This window comes from Pteropus alecto, unplaced genomic scaffold (assembly GCF_000325575.1).
Source record: "Pteropus alecto unplaced genomic scaffold, ASM32557v1 scaffold20, whole genome shotgun sequence".
Classification (NCBI taxonomy): Eukaryota; Metazoa; Chordata; class Mammalia; order Chiroptera; family Pteropodidae; genus Pteropus; species Pteropus alecto.
In genome coordinates this window covers 124,267-148,558 of record NW_006436298.1, presented here as the reverse complement: position 1 = coordinate 148,558, position 24,292 = coordinate 124,267, and the positions used below count along the sequence as shown (strand labels likewise).

Sequence of the window (24,292 nt, the reverse complement as noted above, 5' to 3'; positions counted from 1 at the left end):
ACTTCTTGAATTCCAAGCTCCAGCTCATTCCTTAGATTTGGGAAATTCTCATGAACTATTTTTCTGAAAATGCTTTCTAGTCCCTGCTTCTTTTCCTCGCCTTCGAGAATGCCCATATATTCTTATGTTTCCTCTCCTGATGTTATCAGCTAGTTCTTGTATTTCTCTTTCATTATTTTTCATTCTTCAGTTTCTCTTTTCTTCCTTCTGATTTATTTCTAGATTTCTGTCTTCGATATCCTTTCCTACATTCCTTTGACTCTATTTCCCAAGCTTGCTCTTTCATTTTTCTACTCTTGCAGTGTGTGTGTGTGTGTATGTGTGTGTGTTTGTGTGTGCGTGTTTTTATCTCCAGAAGATCTATTCTGTTCTTTTTGAGGGTTTCAGTCTCCTTGATCTGCTTATCTAGTTGTTTTTCCAGTTCCTGAAATTGTTGATATGACTTGTTTCAAAACTCACTGAGTTTTGCAGAAGTACCATCCTGAAGTTTCTGTCATTTAAGTTGCATATTTCTATGTCTGTAAGCTTATTTTCTGGAGATTTTTCTCTTTCTTTCTGAGATGCCTTGTCACCTTGGTTGTTCATGGTGTTTAATAGACTATTTCTCCCCCTGGGTATTAATGGAAGTGTATTCTGCTGTTTTTCCAGAAAGATTTATTATATAAAGGTCTCTCTTTAGCCTGTTGCAAAGAAGGTGTTTTTCTTTTGGTTTCCAGTAGGTGACATTTAAGCCTCTTGGATCCCTGGTTTATATAAAGCCTTAATAATGTCTTTTTTCCCTTTTATATATGTTTAATCATGCTTGCTACCTTCAGTCTCAGTCCCTGTCAGTTTTAGTGACAGTTTTGGTAGTGTTTGCTAAGATTCCCCTGGGCTCCACAGTGTTCGGTTTCAGAGGATATAGGGTGAGGGGCCCTCTGGGTTGAGGGTCGGGGCCTTTGGCTCAACCTCGGTTTTGCAACCACAGCTGGTAAAAATCAACTCTTGTTTTTCTGCCGTCCTGCTTCTCTGCTTTCTGCCTTGATGACTTGGGCCTGCTGCTGGCTTCATGGAGCTCACACCTCTCCCCGGCAGGGCTGTTCAGGGAACTCGCTGCACCTTCCCTCCTTCCCCTCCTCCTACAAGGAGCTTTGATGGCTGGGAGAGGCAGCTTCTTTGTTTCTCCCAGTCCATCGCCTGACACCTGGGGTTCTGACCTGTGGTAGCTCTTATGCGCAGATCCCATGCTCAGATGTGCTGGTGTGCAGTTTGGGTGTTTTTTGTTGAGTTTTAGATATTCAGCTTATTGTTGTTTCAAGGGGAGAGATTGGGGGATGTCTCTCACTCTGCCATGTTTCTCCAAACCCCCTGGCTTTTACGTTGAAGTAGTTTCCTTCTATTCCTAGTTTGTTGAGTGTTTTTATCATGAAAAGTTACTGTAATTTGTTAGGTTTTTTTTAAAATCTTTTGGGGTGTTCATGTGTTTACCCTCTCCCCCTTTATTCTGTTAATATGGTTTATTACATTGAGTGATTTTTTTATGTTGAACCATCTTTGCATTCCAAGAGTAAGTAAATCCCACTTGGTTATTGTATATAATCTTTTTAATATGATTCCGAATATAGTCTTTTCGTATTTTCTTGGGAATTTTTGTATTGATATTTGTAAGGGACATTGGTCTTTATTTTTCTTGTCTCTTGGTGTCTTTATTTGGCTTTGGTATCAGGATAGTGCTAATAACCTGATAGAGTAAGTTAGAAATTGTTCTCTTTGCTTCCACTTTTGGAAAACTTTGAGAAGGATGGGTGTTAGTTCTTCATTAAATATTTGTTAGAATTCACCCATGAAACCATCAGTTCCAGGGCTTTTCTTTGTTGAGAGGTTTTGATTACTGATTCACTCTCTTTACTAAGTTTGGGTCTGTTTATATTTTCTGTTTCTTCATGATTCAGTCCTGGTAGATTTTGTATTTTTAGGAGTTTGTCCATTTCATCTAGATTGTCCAATTTGTTTTATATTATTATTATTATTATTATTATTATCATCATCATCATCATTATTATTTATGCCTATAGCACCTGGTCTTCCTAGGTGGTCTCCCATCCAAGTACTAACCAGGCCTGATCCTGCTTAGTTAGCTTCTGAGATCAGACATTGGGCTTGTTCAGGGTGGCATGGCTGTAGACCACGAATTGTGGCTTCACTGGGGCGCGAACCCAGGACCTTCTGTGTGTAAAGCAGATGTGCTAACCGCTACCCTATAGAATCACATCCAGCCAATTTGTTGACTTACAGTTTATAATACTCAATTATAATTCTTTTTATTTCTGTAGAATCATTAGTCATGTCCTCACTTTTGCTTCTGATTTTAGTAATTTCTGTTGTCTCTTTTTTCCTTAATCCATACAGCTAAAGGTTTGTCAAATTTGTTGATCTTTTCAAAGAACTAAATTCAGGTTTCATTGATTTTCCCTTGCTTTTCTATTCTGAATATCATTTTGTCAGCTCTAAGCTTTATTATATCCGTCCTGTTAACTGGGTTTAGTTTATTCTTTTTCTAGTTTCTTAAATTGTAAAGTTAAGTGCTTGATTTGAGATCTTTCTCGATTTTGAAATAAGTATTTTTTAGCTACAAATTACCGTCTTAGCATTGCTTTTGTGTGTCTCATAAATTTTTGTATTTTGTGGTTTGTTTTTATTCATCTCTTAAATATTTTTTCTTTTCTTTTTTTAAAAAATGTTTTCTTATTTCCTTTGTGATTTCTTCTTTGACCCATTGGTCGTTTAAGAATGTGTCGTTTAATTTCCACAAATTCTTTTTGTGGGATATAGGAGTTTTGGTTGACAGTTTTTTTTTCTTTTAGAACTTTGTATCAGCCCATATCTTTCTGGCCTCTAAACTTTATGATGAGAAATCTCATTTTCTTATAGAAGATCTCTTGTATGTGAGAAATCACTTTTCTCTTGCTGCTTTCAATATTCTAATTTTGTCTTTGTCTTTTGAAAATTCGATACTAATGTGTCTCAGAGTGGTCTCTTTTAGTTCATCTTTCTTGGAGTTCTTTAAGCTTCTTGTATTTCATCATTTGGGAAGTTGTCAGCCATTATTCCTGCAAATGTTTTCTTGCCTCTTTCTCTGTTTCTTTTCCTTCTGGCACTCCCATAGTATGTGTGTTGATCAATTTGGTGATGTTTCACAGGTCCCTTATAGTTGGTTAAATTTTTTTTTTAATTTCTGTTCCTCAGATTTGATAATTTCCACTGTGCTGTCTTCAAGTTTGTTGATTCTTTTTTTCTCTTTGGTAAATTTTTGGTTTTTACTAGCTCTGGGTTATTATACTCTTCTTTGTGATTTGTCCCTATGTAAATAAAACACTCACTGAATTAATCTGAGTATACTATTTATTTATTTATTTTTTTGGTGTCCCTGACTAATACAGTGCCAGGCACAGGTAATGCTCTCAGCATTCCCGTGGTGTAAATATTACTTATCAAGGGTAAGCGATATAACCTCTAAGCTTTAGTTGCTTTTCTATAAAATTGGAATGACAGTCATTAACGCATCCTTCCACAAGTTCACTTGTTTATTCTGCTATCTGCTCAAATCTACCTTCGAATCCCCCTGAACTTTTACTTCAATTATTGTACTTTTAGCTCTAGAATTTTTTTTTAGGTGTTGTATTTCTTTGTTGATATTTCCATTTTGTTCATACATCATTTTCTTGATTTTCTCCAGATTTTCCTTTAGTTTTTTTGAGCATCTGTAAAACAACTGTTTTAAAAATTCTCTAGTAGAGCCTCCATTACGTCTTTTTCAGGGATAGTTTCTGTTGATTAATTTTTTTCCTTTAAATGGGCTATACTTTACTGTTTCTTTGTGTGCCTTGTGTTTTTTTTGTTGTTGTGGAAAATTTGACGTTTGAATCTAATAATCTGGTAAATTTGGAAATCCAGTTCTCCTCATTCCCCATGGTTTGCTGTTTTTTAACAAATACATTTGTTTATTTTTCTTTCTTTTTGATTGTAATGGACTCTCTCTTTCTCAAAGTTCAATGTGAGCTGTAAACTTAAGGCCTTCTCAGGTCTTTTTTGAGCCTGTGCCTTTTTCTGTGTATTTGGGGTAATTTTCCAATTTCTCCCTTTTATTCATTTACTTTTGAATGTTATAGTCTTTAATGTTTGGCTCCCAAAAGGGGAAAAAGAAAAATGAAGAGAAGAAAAAGGGTCACTAGCCCTTTAAGTCCCGAGAAGTTAGTTCTCAGGTGAGTCTTGCAACGGTGGGGGTAGGTTCAACCACAGTGGCTACTCTTGTTTCATAAAGCGGGAAAAAAGTGCTATTAAATGAAGGTAATTATAAACTGTTTTTACTGACAACACTTCTGATACCAAAATTATGGTATATTTTCTAGCACCATTTCTCCAACTCTCTGGGTCCCGACTGGGTATTTTGAAGTTCAGTTTAATTCTTACACTATCTACCATTCTGACACTGCCTACCTGGAGGTAGCATCAGATCCCACAAATTAAGGACTCAGTCCAAGACTGCACTCACTTCAGATGTCAGTTGCAAGTTCCAGGTTGTCACTAGTACTTCTGGACTGACTGGCTATAAATTAGGAGTTCCCATGAACCCCTCTTCGGGTTTGATAATTTGTTAGAATGGCTCACAAAACTAAGGAAAACACTTTACTTACATTTATAGGTTTATTATAAAGGATACAACTCAGGAACAGCCAAATGTGAGAGATTCATAGGGCAAGATACAGGCTGGAGGTATGCGTCACCCTCCCAGAATCTTGATGTGTTCACGAGAGACAAAGACTAAATATATGTATTTCTCATTATATCACAGTACTAAACTATAAAACTTTTTTTCTTCTGTGGTCTCTCAACTTGTCGTGTGTATTTTATTTACATTTATATGTTGTAAGTAAAGGAAAATAAAAATTTTAAATTATTAGTGTGAATTTAACTGTTCACTTTTATATTGTGCACTGCCACTTTTAGATGTAGATATAAGAACATCGAACCTATACGTGCACCTGCTGAAATTATATAGTTTATGTTTCATAGCTTGTACATGTATAAATCTATTTTGTTCTTAGTAGAAATGCTGCATAAAACTAACTCACCTGCTTTTATTTTACTTCTTGATACATCTGCATTCTACCAGCATTTTCTATCTTTGGCATTCTGATGTGTAAAGAATGACTGAAAGTAAAAGGAACTAAGACTTGTCCTGTCATTCCCTTTTCTGCAGTGTCATTATCAGCATAAATGGTTGGCTAATACAGGAAAGTAACATGAGTTAGAAAGGATACTATAGAGTACTTTGGTTATTTGTGTTTCTTAGGATGCCATTACATTGTGTGTAAGTAAGTATGTGTTTTTGTGTTGGGACCATTGAATGGTTTAAATGAAAAATATAGCCTTTTAGGACTTTCAGTACCTCCGCTTGCTTGTTTTCACTTTGACTTTAATGGAACTGTCACACTTGGTGAGTCTGCTAGAATTTTCCGCTCATTGACATCTCAAGTATTGTATGTGAATGGAGTGGCCAGGAATGGACACACATATTAATAATATCTTCTCTGCTCATCTACATGCTCTATTGTCCTATGAATTTCACTTAGAAAATACAAGTTCAAAGATAAAATTATTAAGAATTTCAAGATAGCAATACAGAGGATTAGAGCAAGTGTGGGACCTTGAGCTCAGTGCCCTATATGCTGTGCAGATTTCATGTTCACGAAGCTGGCACTGGATGCTAGTGAAATTAGATGGAAGTGAGTACTTAGAGCAGCTTCAGAGGAAAATGATTATCATTAATAGGTGGTAAAGAAACTTGAAGTACAGTGTAGCCGAAATTTAATAAGTGTTATGGACTGAATGTTTGTGTCCTCTTGCCCCCCAGATTCATATTTTAAATCCTAATCCCCAGTGTGATGGTATTAGGAGATGAGGCCTTTGGGAGGTGATTAGGTCATGAAGGTGGAGCCCTCACGAATGAGATTAGTACCCTTATAAAAGAGGCCCCAGAGAGCTCTTTTATCTCTTCTGTTGTCATATGAGGACACAGCGAGGAGATGGCTGTCTGTGGACCAGAAAGTAGGCTCTCACCACACGCTGAATCTGCGGGTGCCTTGATCCTGGACTCCCTAGCCTTCAGTACTCTGAGAAATACATGTTTGTTTTTAAGCCACCAGTGTATGATATTTTTGTTAGAGCAGCTTGAGTGGACTAAGACATTATGAAAGGGAACTAGGGAGAGGTATGCAGCTTATTCTGTTAACTTATATGGATTATGGAATAAAAGTAATCAGTCAACTAGTGGTTTATGTGGTACCTTAGTCCTATTTGTTAAGTATTGGTGTTTTAATTTAAAAAAATCAGTGTTATTATATTTCTTATTGAAAAGATGCTTGCTAAGGCATTTGGTCTGTTGCAAGGTAACAAATTGATTTACTGGGAAGATGTTGTCCAAGGCAGATTGAAGTAATGATTACTTTTTAAAGCCCCTGAAATTATTCTAATGGATTTTTCAATTCAAATTTTAGCAAAGTTTTCAATTCAAATTTTAGCAATCTTGCATAAATTAATAAAAATGTTATTCATTTAATTTTTTGTAATTAGGCTTTGATGAGGAAAACTAATAAGATAGACTCATTTTCATAAGGCAACATAAGCATTTTTGCATGTTCTTAATGGCTTTTAATTAATTTTATTGATGTATAGTTTACATATAATAAAGTACATGCATTTTATGTGTATGATTTGATGAGTTTTAACAAATTTGCACACCCATAGTACAACCGCCACTGCAGTCTCTGTAACATTTAATACATTGAAGATGTGCCTTTTCCCACTTATCTTCCAACCCACCCACCTCCAACCCCAGGTAGTCACTGATCTGCTGTCATTTATTGTAGATTAGGCTTGTCTTCCTAGAGTTGCAAATATGCGAAAACTCAGTATGTATATATTCTTTTGTATCTGGATTTCACTGAGCATAATGTGTTGGAGATTTGTCCATATTGTTGGATGTATCAGTAGTTCATTTCTTTTTATTGCTGAGCACTATTCCATTATATGAAAATAGTATATTTTATCTGTTGCAGAGAAAAGCTTTTTGTCTACCTTCTTAGATTCTGTGGCTGGGCCTGCAAATTAAACTGACAGAAGACAAATTAACAGGAAAAAAAGCATACACATTTTATTTACTATTTTTTATGTGCATACAGGAACCCTTGTAGGAATAATGGAGACTTGAAGACGTGGATAGAAGTGAGAACTTATATACTTTTTTAACAAAGAATGATAAATTTGTGGAGAAGCGACAAAAGAGTAGGGTTTATGCTTCTAGGTGCAGTAAATTCTTAGAATGTGACTAGAAATACATAGAGTGAAACTAATTGAAGATAAGAGTTGTTTTAGTAGATTTGTTTATACAGATGCATTTTGGTGTTGATTCCCAGTGTCCAGTGATAAGACTACCTTCCTGGTAGGAAAGGCACCTTTTTCATAGGAAATTTGATGACCTGCTTTTAAGTAGAAATGGGAGGTCAAAGAGCTCTTCCTGCATCTGCTGTTTCTCACGTGCCTTCAGCCTGTAATAATCAGCTTGTCAAAGCCACATATTTTGAGGTGACATGATCTTACCTCCTTCAGCTCTTGATGGACATTTGGGTTGTTTCTAGTTTTGAGCTACTATGCATAAAGTTGCCATGAATATTCATGTACAAGTATCTGTGTGGACATGTTATCATTGCTTTTGGGTAAATACCTAGGAAATGGATTGCTGGGTCATTGAAAATGATTTCTAATTTTGTAAGAAACTGCCAACTATTTTCCAGAAATGATCGTGCCATTTTACATTTCCACCAGCCGTGTAAGAGACTTACTTCTTTCGCAACCCTGCCAACACTTACATGGTCATAGTCAGTCTCTTTTATCATAATCATTTGTAATTGATGTGTAGTGGTATCTTATTGTGTTTTTAATTGAATTTCCTTGATGAATGATGATGTTGAGCATCTTTTCATGTGCTTATTGGCCTTTTATATCTTTTCTAAAACTTTTTTATTTTTTTTTAAATGCCTACAGACCACCTATTCCTAGGTGGTCTCCCATCCAAGTATTAACTAGGCCTAACCCTGCTTAGCTTCAAAGATCAGATGAGATTGGGCATGTTCAGGGTAGCATGGCCGTAGACACTAGAACTTTTGATTTTTTTAAAAGAAACTTTTTTTTTTAAAGACCATAAAGTTAAGATGAATGATATTGAGCACCTTTTCATGTGCATGTTGGCCATGTAGAGTGGGAAAAAAACCTTTTCCCTTTACCTTCCTAAATTCTCTGACAGGGTTGTACAATATCGATTGGAAAAATTCAGAATTAACAAGAAGAAAACAGTTTATTAACACATGCTGTGTACATATATAGGATGAGTAACTCAAAGGAATGGTTAGAACTTGGGCTTATATAGCGCCTTAACAAAGAACAATGAATTTCTGGAATATTGACATGACAAAGGAAAAAGATTTGAGGCTTCCAAGGATGGCAGACTGTGGGATGATGAATATATGGGGGAAACTAATGGATGATAAGATTTGTTTAGTAGGCTTGTTATGTAGATTTCATTTCTGGGCTGATAAGTCTCTAGTGATGAATAGTCACGTCTTCTTCTAGGAAAGTAGGGGATGGACAGAGAGCCTTTTTTTGGCATCTGCTGTTTCTCAGTTATCTTCAGCTCAAAATAATACTTATACCAAAACGATGTATTTTGCAGTGGCATATTCTGATTTTCTACACCTATTTTTTGAAGGACAAGAAATACTCTAAATTGAATTATGAAAAAAAGAAACCAGAACACTACCTTTATTCCAGTTGTCAGTTTCCAAAACCAAAAAACAGGACTCAAAATTTAAGGATTTTTTTTTTTTTGATTTCTGAAGTTATTTAGCCAAGTTATATAATTAAATTGTATTTATGTATTCATTGAATAAACTACTTTTGTTGAAATTTTTAAATTTAACAAAATTTGAACTTTTCTAGAATCCTAATATATATATGTTTCATTCATAGACAAAAAAATTTTTTTGATTTTTTTTTTTTTCTGTTGTGGTTATACTGAGTTGTCCTATAATTGCAAATTTGAAAATATATAAAACAGTGCTACAGAGGTGATCTAGTATATTATTTTGTAGGAGTACATGGATCAGTGACTATTTCCTCTTATAAATGAAATTAAATGAAAAATAGTATAATGGTTTATAGCTTAGAAAGGGACATTTTGTAAGTAAATAATTGGCTGGTTCCGAATAGCCTAGGTAAGTATGTTAGCAGAGATGGTATATAGAATGTTAGATTAGGTGGAGCTCTCCATTTAGCTGTCCTCTACTCTTTATTTTTACTGTGAAATATAATGTACCTACCAAAAAGATGAGTAAAAGGTAAGCAATTTAATTAATAAATTATTCATTAGAATTTATTTTTTATAAGGCAGATATACTCATGTAACCACCATCCATGTGAAAAATAGGAAACTGCCCCAGAAGTTCTCATGTGCCTTTGCAGTTGCAAACCCTTTTCTCCCTGTTAAAACCAACCTGTCTCCTAACTTTCAGGGTACTGCTTTCTTACTTTTTTTGAATAATATTGCCACCTAAGTATGTCTCTCTAAATGCTAAGTTTAGATTTTATTTTTGTCTGCTTTGAATGTTGTTCTTTACTCTTAAATTTCTGTTCAATATCCATAGAAATCTTATGTTATTTAAATGTAAAAATATCTATAGAAATCTTATGTCATTTAAATGTAGAAATTAAAAAAAATTTTACCTTAATAATTTAGGAGAAAAAGATTGCTGACTTCTGCTTTAGGATATTATTAGTCAGACAAATTACAATAAAGCCAAATATATAAGCATGAAATAAGTATTTTCCCAGATAATCCATATTGTCTTTTTAACTTAGAGTCACCCTATTAGAATAATTAGTTAAATTACTGATTGTTATTTTCCAACATGAATTGTTATTTGGTTTGGGTGAATAGAAAAATGGCTTTTTCCAGTATTGGACATTTTTTATTAAAATTACCATTGGAATAATAATTTTCCAAATAATTCAATAAATTACTAATTATCAATACTTTTCTCATTAGACTAAAAGTCTATCATATATCCTTAAGATTTTATGAGTATTTTCATTTGATCTTTTAGAATTTTAAGTTGTATAGTTGTAAAACCTTATAAAAGAAAAGTTTAACATCCTGAATGTAAAAAATATGTATTCATTTCACATGTCAATTGATAGATTTTGGCTAGGTAAACCTGAACTGTTTACCATTCTTTAAAAAAATTAATTAGTTGACATTTGTCTTTATATAAATAGTGCTTGCTGAGTAGAGAAAACAGAAATAAAGATAAGTAGAAAGGAGAAAAAAAATATAGTCCGCCACTCTTAAAATTTAAAGTAGAAGATTTTAAGAGACTAATAAGTAACATTCCGTTGAGTGGCTTTATCATGATTTACTTAACTATTCTGCTGCTGCTGGGCATTTAAGGTTGCTTTTAGTTTGTTGCTTTTATAAATAACTTTCGGGGTACTGCTTTCTTACTATGATGGATGTCTTCATGCATAACTCTTCCCCCTGTATTTCAAACTTTTTTCGGTACAGAATTTCAGACATGGAATAATTTTGACAAGAATAGGATGCTCATATGTCCTTCATCAAGATTCACCAGTTGTTAACATTTTTCCATATTTGCCTTCTCTCAGTGTCTTTTCATATATGTAAGTATGTGTCACGTATACACATACAGATATAATACACATTTTTGGGGGAACCATTTGAAAATAATTTGCAGATATTATGGCACTTCACCTTTAAAAATTTCAGCCTGCATTTCCTAAAAGCCAGGACATTTTCTTACATAATAACCACAGTGCATTTTGAAGAAAATAACAGCGATTTCATATTATCATCTTACATATAAAGTCTAGAATCAGAAATCCTTGAATGTCCCCAAAATATCTTTTATTTTTTTAAAACCTAGGATCAAATTTAGGTTCATGCATTATATTTTTTAGTTATTATGTCTCATTAGTCTCAATCTTAGAATAGCTCATCTCTCTCTCTTTTTTTTTTTTTAAAACATGACATTGACTTTTTCAAAGAGCCCAGACCAGTTGTCTTGTAGAACGTCCTACATTCTAGATTTTTATTACTTAACCTGGTTTTGTCTTCATGATTATGCTCATGTTACATTTTTGCAAGAGTACTTAGTAGCTAATGTCATTTCCTCATTGCATCATATCAGGGAGATAAATGATACATAATGTCTGCTTGTCCCACTTTTGGTGGTCTTACGTTTGATCACTTGGTTAAGGTGGTAGCTGCCAGATCTTTGCATTGTAAAGGTACCTTTCTCCTTTGTAATTAGTAATCACTTGTGAACCTAATTATCTGTCTGTTTTGTGCTGACACCAAGGTGGCTGTGCACTGATAGATATTTGTGACATTATATATTCATGATTATTAATCTCACTAGATTCCTAGACTGCAAGATAATCCTACTGTGTTTCTCTAGTCAGCTTGTGTTCTCCCTTGCCACAATAATGATTTGAAACCTTTCTCAAAGATGTGTTCCTTTGCCTTTCGTATCACTTTGGAAAGATGATCTTGATTCTTTCTACTTCCTGGAAGAAAGAAAGAGATCCCCTTCTTTCATCATAAACCAGTATGGTGGAACAGTTAAGAGTGCTGGCAATAGAGCCTAGAGGGTGTTGGTTTGTATCCCACTTTCACTAACTCATTTTACCGTTGGCTTAGTTATTAATCATTCTATTTTGGTGTTCTCAATTGCAGAAGAGCTACTACCATTGTACCTCATAGAGTAGTGAGAATTACATGAAGTAAATCATTGTAAAATGCTTAACTAGCATGGTGCCTGGTATATAATGCATATTCAATAAATATTAGCTCTTATTATTACCATTTCTTAAGAAACTTACTATGTTAATTATTCTATTTCCTGTATCTCCAGCCTCTCCCATTCTGTTGACTTCTTTTCATAAACACTTAAGCTTATTTTAAGATATTTTCTGTCTTAAGCTAACTAACTAACTAACCAACCAATAACTAAGATACCTTTCCTGCACCTCATATCTCTCTTCAGCTTTTGTCCCGTATCCTCTATTCACAGTCATATGTCAACTGCCTATATTTTTTGTATCCCTTTCTTTCTTTCCTATATACACATCCCATTATGTTCTGGTTTCTGCTCTCATCGTTCCACTAAATTACCCTTGATAAAGTCACCGTTATCTCTCTAAATTCATTTTTATTACCCTTTAATCTTAGTGCTTCCATTTCATTCTACACAAAAGATCAAAGTGATCTTTTAAAAATGCAGCTCTAATCTCATTCTCTTGTAAAAACTAGTAGATTTTTATTGTTGACATAAAGTCTCAATTCTTTAATATAGTGCACAAGGTCCCATCTAACTGCTCATCCTTATCTTGTACAAATTTCCTTTTCACTCTTAGCACTTGAACCAGGCAAGTACTTTAATTTCCTTGAACAGGTTTTTTACTTCTGTCAGAGCCATTTGCATTTTGTCCCCTTTTTCAGACAACTCTCTATTTTCCACCTGTTGACTTTGGATAGTGCCTATCCTTCTTTGAGGTTTCAGCTTCATTGTCATTCTCAGTAAAACCTTCCCTGACTTGGCTCAGAAGTGTAGCCATCTGTACTTTTCCTTCGTATCACTCATCGCGATTGTAATTAAATAATTAATTGGGTAATTCTTCTCTGGAATGTAAACTCTGTGAAGGCAGGAACTGTAACCATCTTGTTCATTGCTGAATATCCAGGCTCTACTAGTAGAGTTGTTTTGCTAGCAGGTATTCAGTAAGTATTTATTGAAAGAAAAATGAATTATTTTTAATCATTCGGAGAAATGTCACTCATCTTTTTATTTTTGAATGTTAATTTTAAAACCTATAGATCAATTTTTTAAAAACTCAAACTGTTTGGTGTTTCAGTGTATTCTGCGGAGGTTCCCCTGAAGACTTGTACCCCCTCCTTTCAGATGGTGTGAAGATATAGCCCCGAGTGGCTGCATAAACAAGTGGTTTCTTTGAGTTCTATTTGATTTTTAATTTTAAATACAGGAGCACTTTACTTTCTGTTTCTCAATATTCTTGTTTGTTAAACAAACAGTGCCTCAAACTGGTACCAGGGAGTAGAATAGACACTCTTGTGATTAAACATTTCCAATTCTTTCAGCCATTCCTCATTTGACTTTGTTTCAAGTGTACTTGGTTGCCTGTTTATGCTACTGCAGAAGCTATAGTCCATGGTTCTAGTACTGAACAAAGTTCTTGAAGTACTACCAGCACAAAGATGTATTGAAGGAGTGATGGGCAAAATGTAATGAGGCAGAAAGCTGAAACAGCTTGCATTTATCAGTTTTACTTTTGAAATTGGTATATAAAAGTATAATAAAAGTAAATATATTAAATTGACCTACTTTTAGAAATAAGGTAAAATTAAATCTTTATCTTAAGACTACATAGGCTTAAGACTGTAGATGATGTACTGTTGCACCCTTAGTTTTAACAGTGTTTTCTAAATAACAAATGCTAAAAGAAAAACAGATTTTTTTGTGCAGAAGGTGGTTGCCTCAGTGATGAGATGAGCAGATGTGTATCGTTGTTCCACTGTGTGAAAAGGCACAGATGAGTTACCAAGAATCCAGCAGCTGTACATGGGCGTGACCACAGTTGTATTATACTAGATAGATTCTGAAGAAAATTCCAATTGAAGTGAAATACTTTACTTTGTAATGTATATTTGAGAATGGTTAGGTAAATTTTTTACTTATGATATTTACTATTCTAGTTAATTGCTTGGACTGAAATTTAGAATTCCTGGAGGTTTTCATTTGTTATAGTTTGTGATGACTTCATGTATTATACAATGTTTAGTACTGTATGTATTAATTATTTATGTGTGTAACAGGCAACTCAGAGTTATGTTGACGAATGTCCTATGGACGGATTTAGGACGAAAATTCAGAAAGACCCTACCTAGAAACGATGCTAATTTATGTGATGCCAGCAAGGTGCAATCAGACTCATTGCCTTCGACATCTGTTGACAGCCTAGAGACATGTCAAAAATTAGAACCTCTTCACCAAAGCCTTAATTTATCTAAAAGGTATGTTGTTCAGTATTGATTTTGTTCAACTTACCACATTATGAAATAATATAAGTCCATCCCCACTAGACTTAAAAATAAAATTGTTGGAAATGAACTTTAAGAAAATCTGCATATGCAGATGTGCCCCATTGAAAACAAATCTTAAATCTGACAATATTAATTTATAAACTTACTGATAGTTATATACTTCATCAAGTAGATTGATTGAGTTATTTTTAAAAATAAGTGTCCGTACATTTAACTTCATAATTTGAGTAATATATTTTTAGAGAACTATTTATGATTTAAAATGAAGAGATATATATAAATAGGTAACAACTTGGATTAAATGACATCTAAAAGGTATATTACATTTTTTTTTACTTTCTGCATCTTTAACATATCTTTTAGTTGTTATTAATCTAGGTCCTTAACGCCTTTCGACTGTTTTGAGCTTTCTTTTTAAAAGAGGAGATGATATTGAAATATTACTACCAAATTTTTTTGTATAAATATGCAGTTTAATTTTGAAAACTAACAAGACCAGATTTGTTTTGTATTTTTTAAAAGAATTATGTATGAAGCTTCGAGCTGAAAACTAGGAATTAGTGCTGGGACTTTGTGATCTGTAACAATATTTTTAATGTATTTCCAATTTACAGTTTTAACCCTTACATGAATAGTTTTAGGGAGAGGTACTTTGCTTTCATTTAGCATAACCTGTTTTAGCTAGATAATGCTTTGGTTATGTGATCTGTAATCTGAATGACAATATTTAAGTGTTTTAAGCCAAGATTCAGATAAAACCCACTAACTTTCAAAACGGTTATTTTAAAAATAAAAGTAGAACTCTGTCAAAACTTCTGAACATAGTATTATACATTAATTTAAAAAAGGGCACTCCTTTTAAAAAAGGTGAAAACGTAAAAAAGCTAAGTAATGAGAGTATCCTTACTAGATGTAAGGATACTTGATGTAAATTTAACTTTGTAAAGCACCATATATCTTAGAGTCAAACAACTTAGCTTCAATAATTTATGAAGCAGTTTGCTTTCATTCTTCTGGATTCTAGCATTTTTCCTTTTTAGTATGGGTGAATTATTCCCTTACTGTGCTGATAGATCTAAATAAAAGGGCTAGTTAAAAGAGTAGCCCTTCCAATCCCTTTGATTCTTTTGAAAAGAAGATTCAATTCTCTTCCAAATGACAAGCTCATCAGTCCCCTCATTTCATGTCTGTTCTTTTTCAGCTAGAACAGTGTAATGTTCCATCCTCTTAGAACAGTTTTTTTCACCAGGAATTGGTAGTAGCTAGGTTATGTGTTCATGAAATTTCAATATAATATGAAGAGTCCCAATAATATTTGAATTTGGTTTTTACTATCTATGAGTGCTTTTTTTTTTTTTTTTGATTCACTTCCTGGGGGGAACTACTAGCTAATCTAGAGTTTTTTTCTCAGCTCCCCGTGTCCTCAATTTAACTTGTTTTAAGTGAATGCATCATCTTTGTTTTCAGATTTATTTCTATATCTGTATCCCCTTCCTGTCTGAATATGACTGCTCTATACACTCAATTTTCCATATTAGAACTAAATTAGAACTTGTGAATTGTCCTAAGTCCTCCTTCTTCCTTATCCTTCATATCCAGTCATTCATCATGTCTAGTTATTTTTACCTCCTAAGCCTGGAAATGATCTCTTCTCTCTTTATTGCCACTACCTCAGTTCAAGCCCTAATAACTTTGTGCCTTTATTACTACGATAGTGAATGGATTGGGCTTCCTGTGCATAGTCTTTTTCTTCTCGGTTATTTTCCTATATGGTTGCCAAAGTATTCATTCTAAAAGGCACATATTACTTGCCACTCTCTGGTTTAACATCTTTCTGTGACTCCACATAACCTTGAGTATTAAGTTTGAACTCCTTGACTTGGCATACAGTGTCCTTAATGATCTCACTTTTGCCTGTCTCTAGCCTTGCATCTGTCTATTCTTCCACATTTATACTGTGTTTTAGACTTAGGTAACTGTTGGTAGCTCACTGAATATATAATGCCATTTTATATGCAGTTTGTTCCTTTTTCTTGGAGGCAATTCTCCTTTTTGTTTTTACTTACTTCTATTGGTCTTTAATATTGATCTCATATGTCATCTTCTTGGGAAGCCTTCCTTGATTCCACCCCTCCCCCACATCTGCACTTGATCCCTTTCTTTGTTTTACTAAGCAGCCAGTTCATGTATCATAGAACTTGTTACACTATATTGTGATTTTTATTTTCTCTACCTCCCTGACAGTAAATTTCACGAAGGCAGGAACTACATATTTAAAAATTTTTTCTCTATTACTAGTACCCAGCACATACTACATATTGAACACAAACTAAATGCACATACTAAATCGTGGACACATACTAAATGCTCAATAAATGTTCGCTGAATACAAGGAAGAGATTGTTTCTCAGCAAAGTTACATCCCCAGTCTTTTTGAGTGGGGAATGTAGTTTCTTCCATTAGAACCAATTATTTGCTCTGTAATTTTGGTGGATTAAAAAAACAGGAAAAGAGATATTACAAGCTTCAAATAAGCAAATTGAAGAACTGTTTAGGATATGGCTCTGGGTAGATATTTTCTGTCTGGGACGTGCTATCTGGAGTAGGAGACTTATGCTTTCTTTAATCTTTGCTTAATTTTGACATGATGCTTTTTGTCTTATTTCTATATTTACTTGGGACTTCATCATTTCAAAAAGATGAAAGGGAGAAAAACTTAGTTTTGTTTTAAATTTTATCTTAAAGTTTAACTATAGAGTAAACCAAAATTATTCATTTAATCCTAGAAATGACATTTTGTTAGAAATCTTATTTGCATTTGGGATCTAAAGGTAGTGATCTAAGTATGTTGCCTTTTATGTGAGGACAATTTAGCTTTTTAATTTCTGGATAAGATTAAGAAAAACAGAAAACATATGATAAAGAAAAGAATCAAGAGTTAGAAACATCAAACTAGCAGTATGTGCAATGCACAAATTTCTTTTTAAATAAGCAAACCATGTTTTAGTATAGGTTTTATCTCCATATGTGGTTTTACGTCTGTTTTCTTAGGGGAAAATTTCTAAACATTTATGACCTTTGATCAACAGGCAAGAAAGAGCCTGATGTAACACAAATACAGGGCTGTTGAAAAGATAAACCATCTTTCTCCTGCTTTCATCAGTTGGCATCAGAGATTTTTGAGAACTATGGAAACAATATACTCGTATTTAATTAAGAAAAGTTAGCTCCGGGTTCTTGAAATGCCCTAAATGCTATAATTATATTTATTCATATTTTTCTTAAGATTTACATATGTTTGAAGTTTTTAAAAGTACATATTCCAAATATTGTTATGGCAAGACTTTTTGGATACTACAGTATTTCTTTCACCTTAAGACTTCTTTAAGCCAGTAATATTTTACTTGAGTGATAATTTATGCACTTAAAATTTAGCTTAGTAAAAGAACAAATTCAGAAAATCTGTGAATCTCTTTAAGAAAGTTATTCAAAAATTAAATTTTTTTTCTCTACATAGCTTAAGAGATTGATTTAGAAAGTATGTTTTGAATTATATCTTCTTGGATAAGGATGGATTTATGAGAACCTTATTAAAATATCACATAGCACAGTTTTAGAAAGATATGTAAATTACAGCAAAATGAAAACTAAATTAATATTATAATGTTTTTGCTTGTTATAGTATAGCTTTATTACCAGATGTAATTATGTTATCTTTCAACAAGGGTTACATTTATTTAAAAATTTGCTATTGATATGAAGTTTATATTAATAGCTCTTATCACTTTTTTCAAAGTTTTCCTTCATTTATTAAATTCTTTGAATCTTACATTTTCCTTGCTACTTATGCAGAGAATGAAACTACAATTTATAATTGAGAAAATTAAGAATCAGAGAGAATAATCATGCAGAGACACAATCAATAAATGGCATTACTTCTCAGGCCAGCATACTTTCTGCTTCATCTCAGCACATTATAAAATGTGTTTTTTCTTTGGTTTATCATATTATATTTTTAAGTGTAATTTCAAAATATTATTAAAGTTAAATTCTGTCTTATTTTACTGATACTCTTTACATACTTGGAAAAAATTGGAAAGACTGTGTGAAATGACAATTTTCAGTCCTTCTGTATGGAAATCATATGAGAGATGAAGTATACACCTTTATATATTTCTTGTAAAAATTCAGAATCTCTTGAAATGCTGGCTATTCCTGGAATTTCCATAGTAGTGCTAATTTATATAATTGTACACCAAAAGACAGCTTTGGTATTATGAACTTAGTCATCACTTTATAGATTTGTATTCTGTAAGACTGTCACACAAAGTTCTGTTTCCTCAAGATACTCAAATTGGTTAAGTTGCCAAGAGTTGATGAAAGATGATTGGGCTATGGCTCTGTGTTATGAAGAGCTGGGTGTACTATAGGCATTGTTAACTATTTAGTTATTTTTTCAAATAAGATATTTTCATCAAGATTGCAGAATATAATAAATTATGACAATTAAGCATTATTCATAAAAAAGTAATTTATAACTTTGAGCAAGATTTCAATAATAGGAAAATTAAAGCGAGTTTACATTTACTGTGCACTTATTATTATGTAATTATATACTTATTATGTGCCAGGACTTGTGCTGTTTTACACCTTAACAATTTGTAAGGTAGATATTATTCTTACCATTTTAGAGTTGAGGTCAATGCTAAAGGACATAAATTAAGGTAAGTAATTTGCTTAAGGTTATATATAATTAGTTATTAGGTGCTCAAATCAGAATCCGACCCTTCGTTTGTCTGACTCCAGAGCTTTTACTCTTAATTCCTGTGCAATACAACTTTTCACTCTAATGAATTTTAATTTTTTTCTATAAGTAAAGTAGAAATCAGACTTTATTATATATTTTAGGTAATATCTAATTCATCAACCTTTGAATATTCTGCTTATTTTTTAACTTTGTGGCATTTGCTCACATAGTAATTGAGTGCTTTCTAATTGGGAGATATACCATCGTAGACATGCTTGAACCTTTTGATAGCTTCACAGGCCCTGTAAGATTTTTGTGCTTTAAAGATGTGTATTCTACTGCAGCGTGATATATAATCTTTTCAAATGGTTTTTGGGTGAAATTTGAAATTTTTCTTTTCTAGAAAAATTTTAGCTACTCATTTAACTTAAAGGGTCTCATTTATCTTTCGAAGTTTTTTTCCCTATCTCTTCTTTGCTTTTTCTTTCTTTCTCATCTATCAGCAAAACCATACAAGAATAGTATCATCATTTATTATTCAGAAGAGAATTCTAATCTTGAAAAAATTTCCCTTTCCTTGCTGATATATGAACTATCCCCCACACCCCCCCACCCCGCTACGATTATTCTCTTTAGCATTTTGTATAGGACTAATCTTCTATGGATAATATCTCCCCTACTTAGAGAGACAGCTTTTTTTAGAGACTCAATATTTTAAAACAAAGTTAAACATACTATAGTTAGGCATTTAAATAGAGATACTAAATGATCACTGACATTTCTTTGATGTATCTCCTCATATGCCCCAAATTTTCTCTTAAATGTTACAGTTTCTGAATGATTTTTTATTATGAGACATATTTTAGAATTTAGTAATGATAGGGGACAATAACTAGAGTATATCATCAATTCTTAGAATGTTACCAATTTAGTATATCAGATTCTCTCATGTCTTAAAAGTGAAATTTTATTTATACTATGATATTTATCTGGAAAGGAATAATTCTATCCTGAATAAAGTTTTCTCTGCTAATATTCCCATATTTTTCTTAAAGTATTGAGAACCACAGATGAGGTTTTTTTTAATGATTCATTTCATAGCAATTTCTCATGTGAGGTCACATATAAGAAATCTTAAGTTCCCTTCCTGGTCCTATATCATCCCCATTCCCACTTCACATCCAGGATTTCAAGGAAGGTTTTGTCAGGCATCACATATTCAAAGCAGACAATATTAAATAAGATTCTTAGAGACAAATGCAAGGAGGTAGCAAATATCTCTGCCCTCTCCTCCTCACAATTAGTGGTTGTATTAGATGACACACTTCCTTTCCCTTCTTTCTTCACTTAAACTCTGAGTTCAGGGAGTTGTAATTACTACTAGTCTTTGCTTTTAGATCATATATATTACTTAATTATTGAAATTTTTTTTTGTGGTGGTTATGCTGGAAATAGACATTTTCAAAGATTTCCTGAAGTTGTGATAGAAAAGCTTAGTTTCTGGATCCTTTGATAAATTAGTACTGAGGATACAGTGTAATGGAATAACATTTTAAAAAACTAGAAAATAATAGCCCCAGGTTCTTCTAGGAAGAGATACTTACTTGGGCAAGCATTTAACTTCTCTGAGCTTTGAGTTTTTATGTTTAAAGAGAAAACTAAATTATTTTAAAATTCTAAGATCTGAGATTATATGCTGTCTGGAACGTAGTGAAAAGAGCATAGTACCTCTATGTAGAGAAAATAAAGAGTACATCTTTAAGTACTACAGCAAATATAAGTATGGGAAGCTCACATTTTTCACTCAAACAAAAGTACTTTGGTTTTGCTAAGTGTTGTTTATTGTCTCTCATGAAGGGCCAGCCAAGTGATGCTAATGGCATATTGATAACAGTGATATGAAAACAGAAAAATGCAGTAACAGTAACTTAAAAAATTACAATAATATGCTTGCGTCAGTCAATTCAGGTCTAAATTGTTGCCTTGAGGGCAGCATTGTAGTATGGTGAAGTATGTCAGTTGTTCATAGCAACAACTGGCTAACCAAGAAAAGATTGTATTATTCTTTTCTGTTTAAGAAGACACCAGGCTTACATAGTACATTTGTTATGAATCTTTCCAATTTAAAATGTTTGGAGTTTTAAAAACACACCTTAATTTCCTAAACATTTAATATCGACTCCTTACCTGATGCTATTATGTAAAACTTATATATTACCGTCAGTATATGTGTGATTTCACTTATGGAATTTGTTATTATCATAGTTGTAATCCAAATGATGTCTGTTTTGTTGGATGTAGCATTTATCATTTGCTTATTGCAAGTATGTAATTACTTACCAAGGACCTTTATGTTGAATGATAGAAATAAAATTTCTTGATTTGTAGTAATCTTTGTTTTTAATATGATTGGAAAAAAGAAAGCAGTTTTTGAGAAAAATTATTAAAAAATTTTAAGCACCTCAGAAGCATCTGTTGTTACAGTTAAAGCCATTGTAGTGACAGGCTAATCTGTGCCAATTTATATGACACAAGTACTTTTAGAAACAAAAAAAAGTGTGTTCATCCAAAATTTTGAGTATTTACAGGTTGATATCTAGGGTGGTGTAATTCTTACAGCTTAATTGTGTCAAGATGAAAATGTTTGAAAATTTAGCTTCTTAGAATATATTCTTTACTGCAAACTTCAGTACAGTACAGTGTTTGTTATTTTGTGTGACAGGATACCCAGAGTTATATTGACGAATGTCTTGGGAACGGAGTTAGGAAGAAAATACGTAAAGACTTCTCCTGTAACTGAGGCAAGTTTGAGTGATACAGACAACTTGCAATCAGAGCAGCTTTCTTCATCATCTGATGGCAGCCTAGAATCTTGTCAAACTCTAAATCCTCACAAGAGCTCCCTTTTATCTGAAAGGTATGTTTAGTGATAACTTTACTCAAAATAAATATCATACTTATTTTCATGAGCCCTTTTTTATTCTCCCCCCCACTGATATGTTATTGCTAAATGTGAGGCAAATGCACTCTGATGGCTAGTATTACTTTCTCTCCTGGTGGCTGGAATGGGTGTTGGAACTGACAGTCCATGGCTAACAATGAGTTTCAGAAAAGTATCCATCGCTCTACTTGTGTTTTGGGAAAAATGAATTCAGATTCTTGATGAAAGTTTAGTTACTTATTTCAGTATTTCAATTTTTTTTGTCTGTTATAATTAAAATACATTCCCCTGACATGTGTCTGTCCCTCCTCCTCTTTCTTATCTGTCCATCTAGCTGGCCAGCTGTTCATCCATCTATCCGTCCATCCATCCATCCATCCATCCATCCATCCATCCATCCATCCATCCATCCATCCATCCATCCATCCATCATGTCTTATTTACTGTTTTTTATGTCCAGATTCTAGAACTGCACCTGGTGCTTAGTGCTCAGTAAATATTTGCTGTATGAGTGGCTGAATGTATTCCTCACAAAAATGGTTTAAGATAGTCTGATTCCATTAATAAATGTTGCTTACTGTGCTATTATAAGAGAAATAGAAATTTGAAGTTGCTTTTGTTTTAAATTCCAGAAGAGGCTCATGAGAGGACAGTAAATAAGAAATAAATTGTGGGAAAAGGCTAGGGGATGTCAGTAAATACTAATAGACCTTTTAACTTTAATTTTATCATGAACTTCTTTTAATTTTATACTTTCAGCCAATACAATAGTTTTGATCTGAGTGAAAATTTTTGATCCAGTCTTAATTGTTTTATTTTCCCCCTGCACTACCCAAAGATAACTTCTGGTTTGTATTTTTCTCGTAAGCTTAATTACATTAAAGAGTATTTATAGTTGCCTCTTTAAAGATCTATAACAAATTTCTTACATTTCTAACACATTTTATTTTTAGAAACATTTCTTATGAACTTAAATTTTATGAATTTTTCTCCTTTCAAAAAATAGTTTTCACCTAGATTCTGCTTTATGAATTGTCATTGTTTATCAGTGACAATTTTAACTTTATACTTTATTAGATCTCTTTCTGAATTTGCTGGAAAAAATGAGTTTCAGGGGCATTATCTAGTTACTAATAAATTTAATTAATGTATAATTAGGGATATTGGAAACATTTATCATTTTGTACTATAAGTGTTTATTTCTGCCTCCTCTACTAGACCACGGGCTCCTTAAGGAGAGATATCATGTATTATTTTAATTTATACCCCATGCTTAGCTCAATACATTTTAAATTTTGTGCACTTGGGTTGATATTAATGTCATTTAACCTTGACCTTTGGACTTTTGAGTTGTAAAAACAAAAAATTTTGAAAGAGCTTTCTACTTCACAAAATTCTTTATTATCTCTTTTAAATCTCAACATCTGAGTAGACTGAATCAAGAACTGGAAAATCTAGATAGACCAATCAGCAGTATGGAAATTGAAACAATCATCAAAAACCTACCAAAAAGTAAAACTCCAGGACCAGATAGCTTCACCAGTGAATTCTATCAAACATTCAAAGAAGATTTAATACCTATTCTCTTCAAACTCTTCCAAAAAAACAAACAGGAGGCAATACTTCCCAACTTATTTTATGAGGCCAATATTACCTTGATACCAAAACCTGGTAAAGATAAGACAGAAAAAGAAAACTATAGACTCAGTAGCTCTCATGAACACAGAAGCAAAAATCCTAAATAAGATGTAGTGAACCGAATACAGCGACATATGAAAAAGATTATACACCACAATCAAGTGGACTTTCTCCCAGAGGCACAGGGCTGGTTCAACATATGCAAATCAATTAAGGTGATATACCACATAAATTAAAAAATAAGAATCATATGATTGTATCAATAGATGCAGAAAATCCTTTGACAAGATATAGCATCCATTTATGATCAAAACACTTAACAAAATCGGTATAGAAGGAAAGTAACTTAACATAAGGCCATATATGACAAACCTTCAGCCAATATTATACTTAATGGTGAAAAACTAAAAATCTTCTCTCTAAGATCAGGAACAAGACAAGGCTGTCTACTATCACCACTGTTATTCGATATAATGTTGGAGGTCCTAGCGAGTGCAGTCAGGCAAGAGAAAGATATGAAAGGCATCCAAATAGGAAATGAAGAAGTCAAACTGTCACTATTTGCAGATGACATGATTCTCTATACAGAAAACCCTAAAGACTCCACAAGAACACTACTAGAAATAATAAGTAAATACAGTAAAGTCTCTGAATACAAAATCAACATTCAAAAATCCATAGTGTTCCTATACTCTAATAATGAATTGTCAGAAAAAGAAGTGGAAAAAATAATTCC

At 33.0% G+C, this 24,292-nt stretch overlaps 1 protein-coding gene and 1 pseudogene across 9 annotated transcripts in view; one reads left to right on the top strand and one right to left on the bottom strand.

Annotated features, from left to right (window-relative positions):
• SENP7 (SUMO specific peptidase 7) overlaps nucleotides 1–24,292 on the top strand; it is a 134,713-nt gene that overhangs the window by 57,646 nt on the left and 52,775 nt on the right. For 6 of the 9 annotated variants that reach the window (XM_006913060.3, XM_025047733.1, XM_025047737.1 and 3 more), the window contains exons 6-7: nucleotides 14,003–14,200; nucleotides 21,700–21,894. The exons of 1 other annotated variant lie outside the window; for it this stretch is intronic. In XM_006913060.3, the coding sequence (XP_006913122.1) occupies nucleotides 14,003–14,200; nucleotides 21,700–21,894 (393 nt within the window). The remainder of the gene's footprint in view (nucleotides 1–14,002; nucleotides 14,201–21,699; nucleotides 21,895–24,292) is intronic. 2 more of the 9 variants (XM_025047739.1, XM_025047738.1) reach the window with 2 other exon arrangements.
• Nucleotides 8,074–8,191, bottom strand: LOC112480919 (annotated as a pseudogene).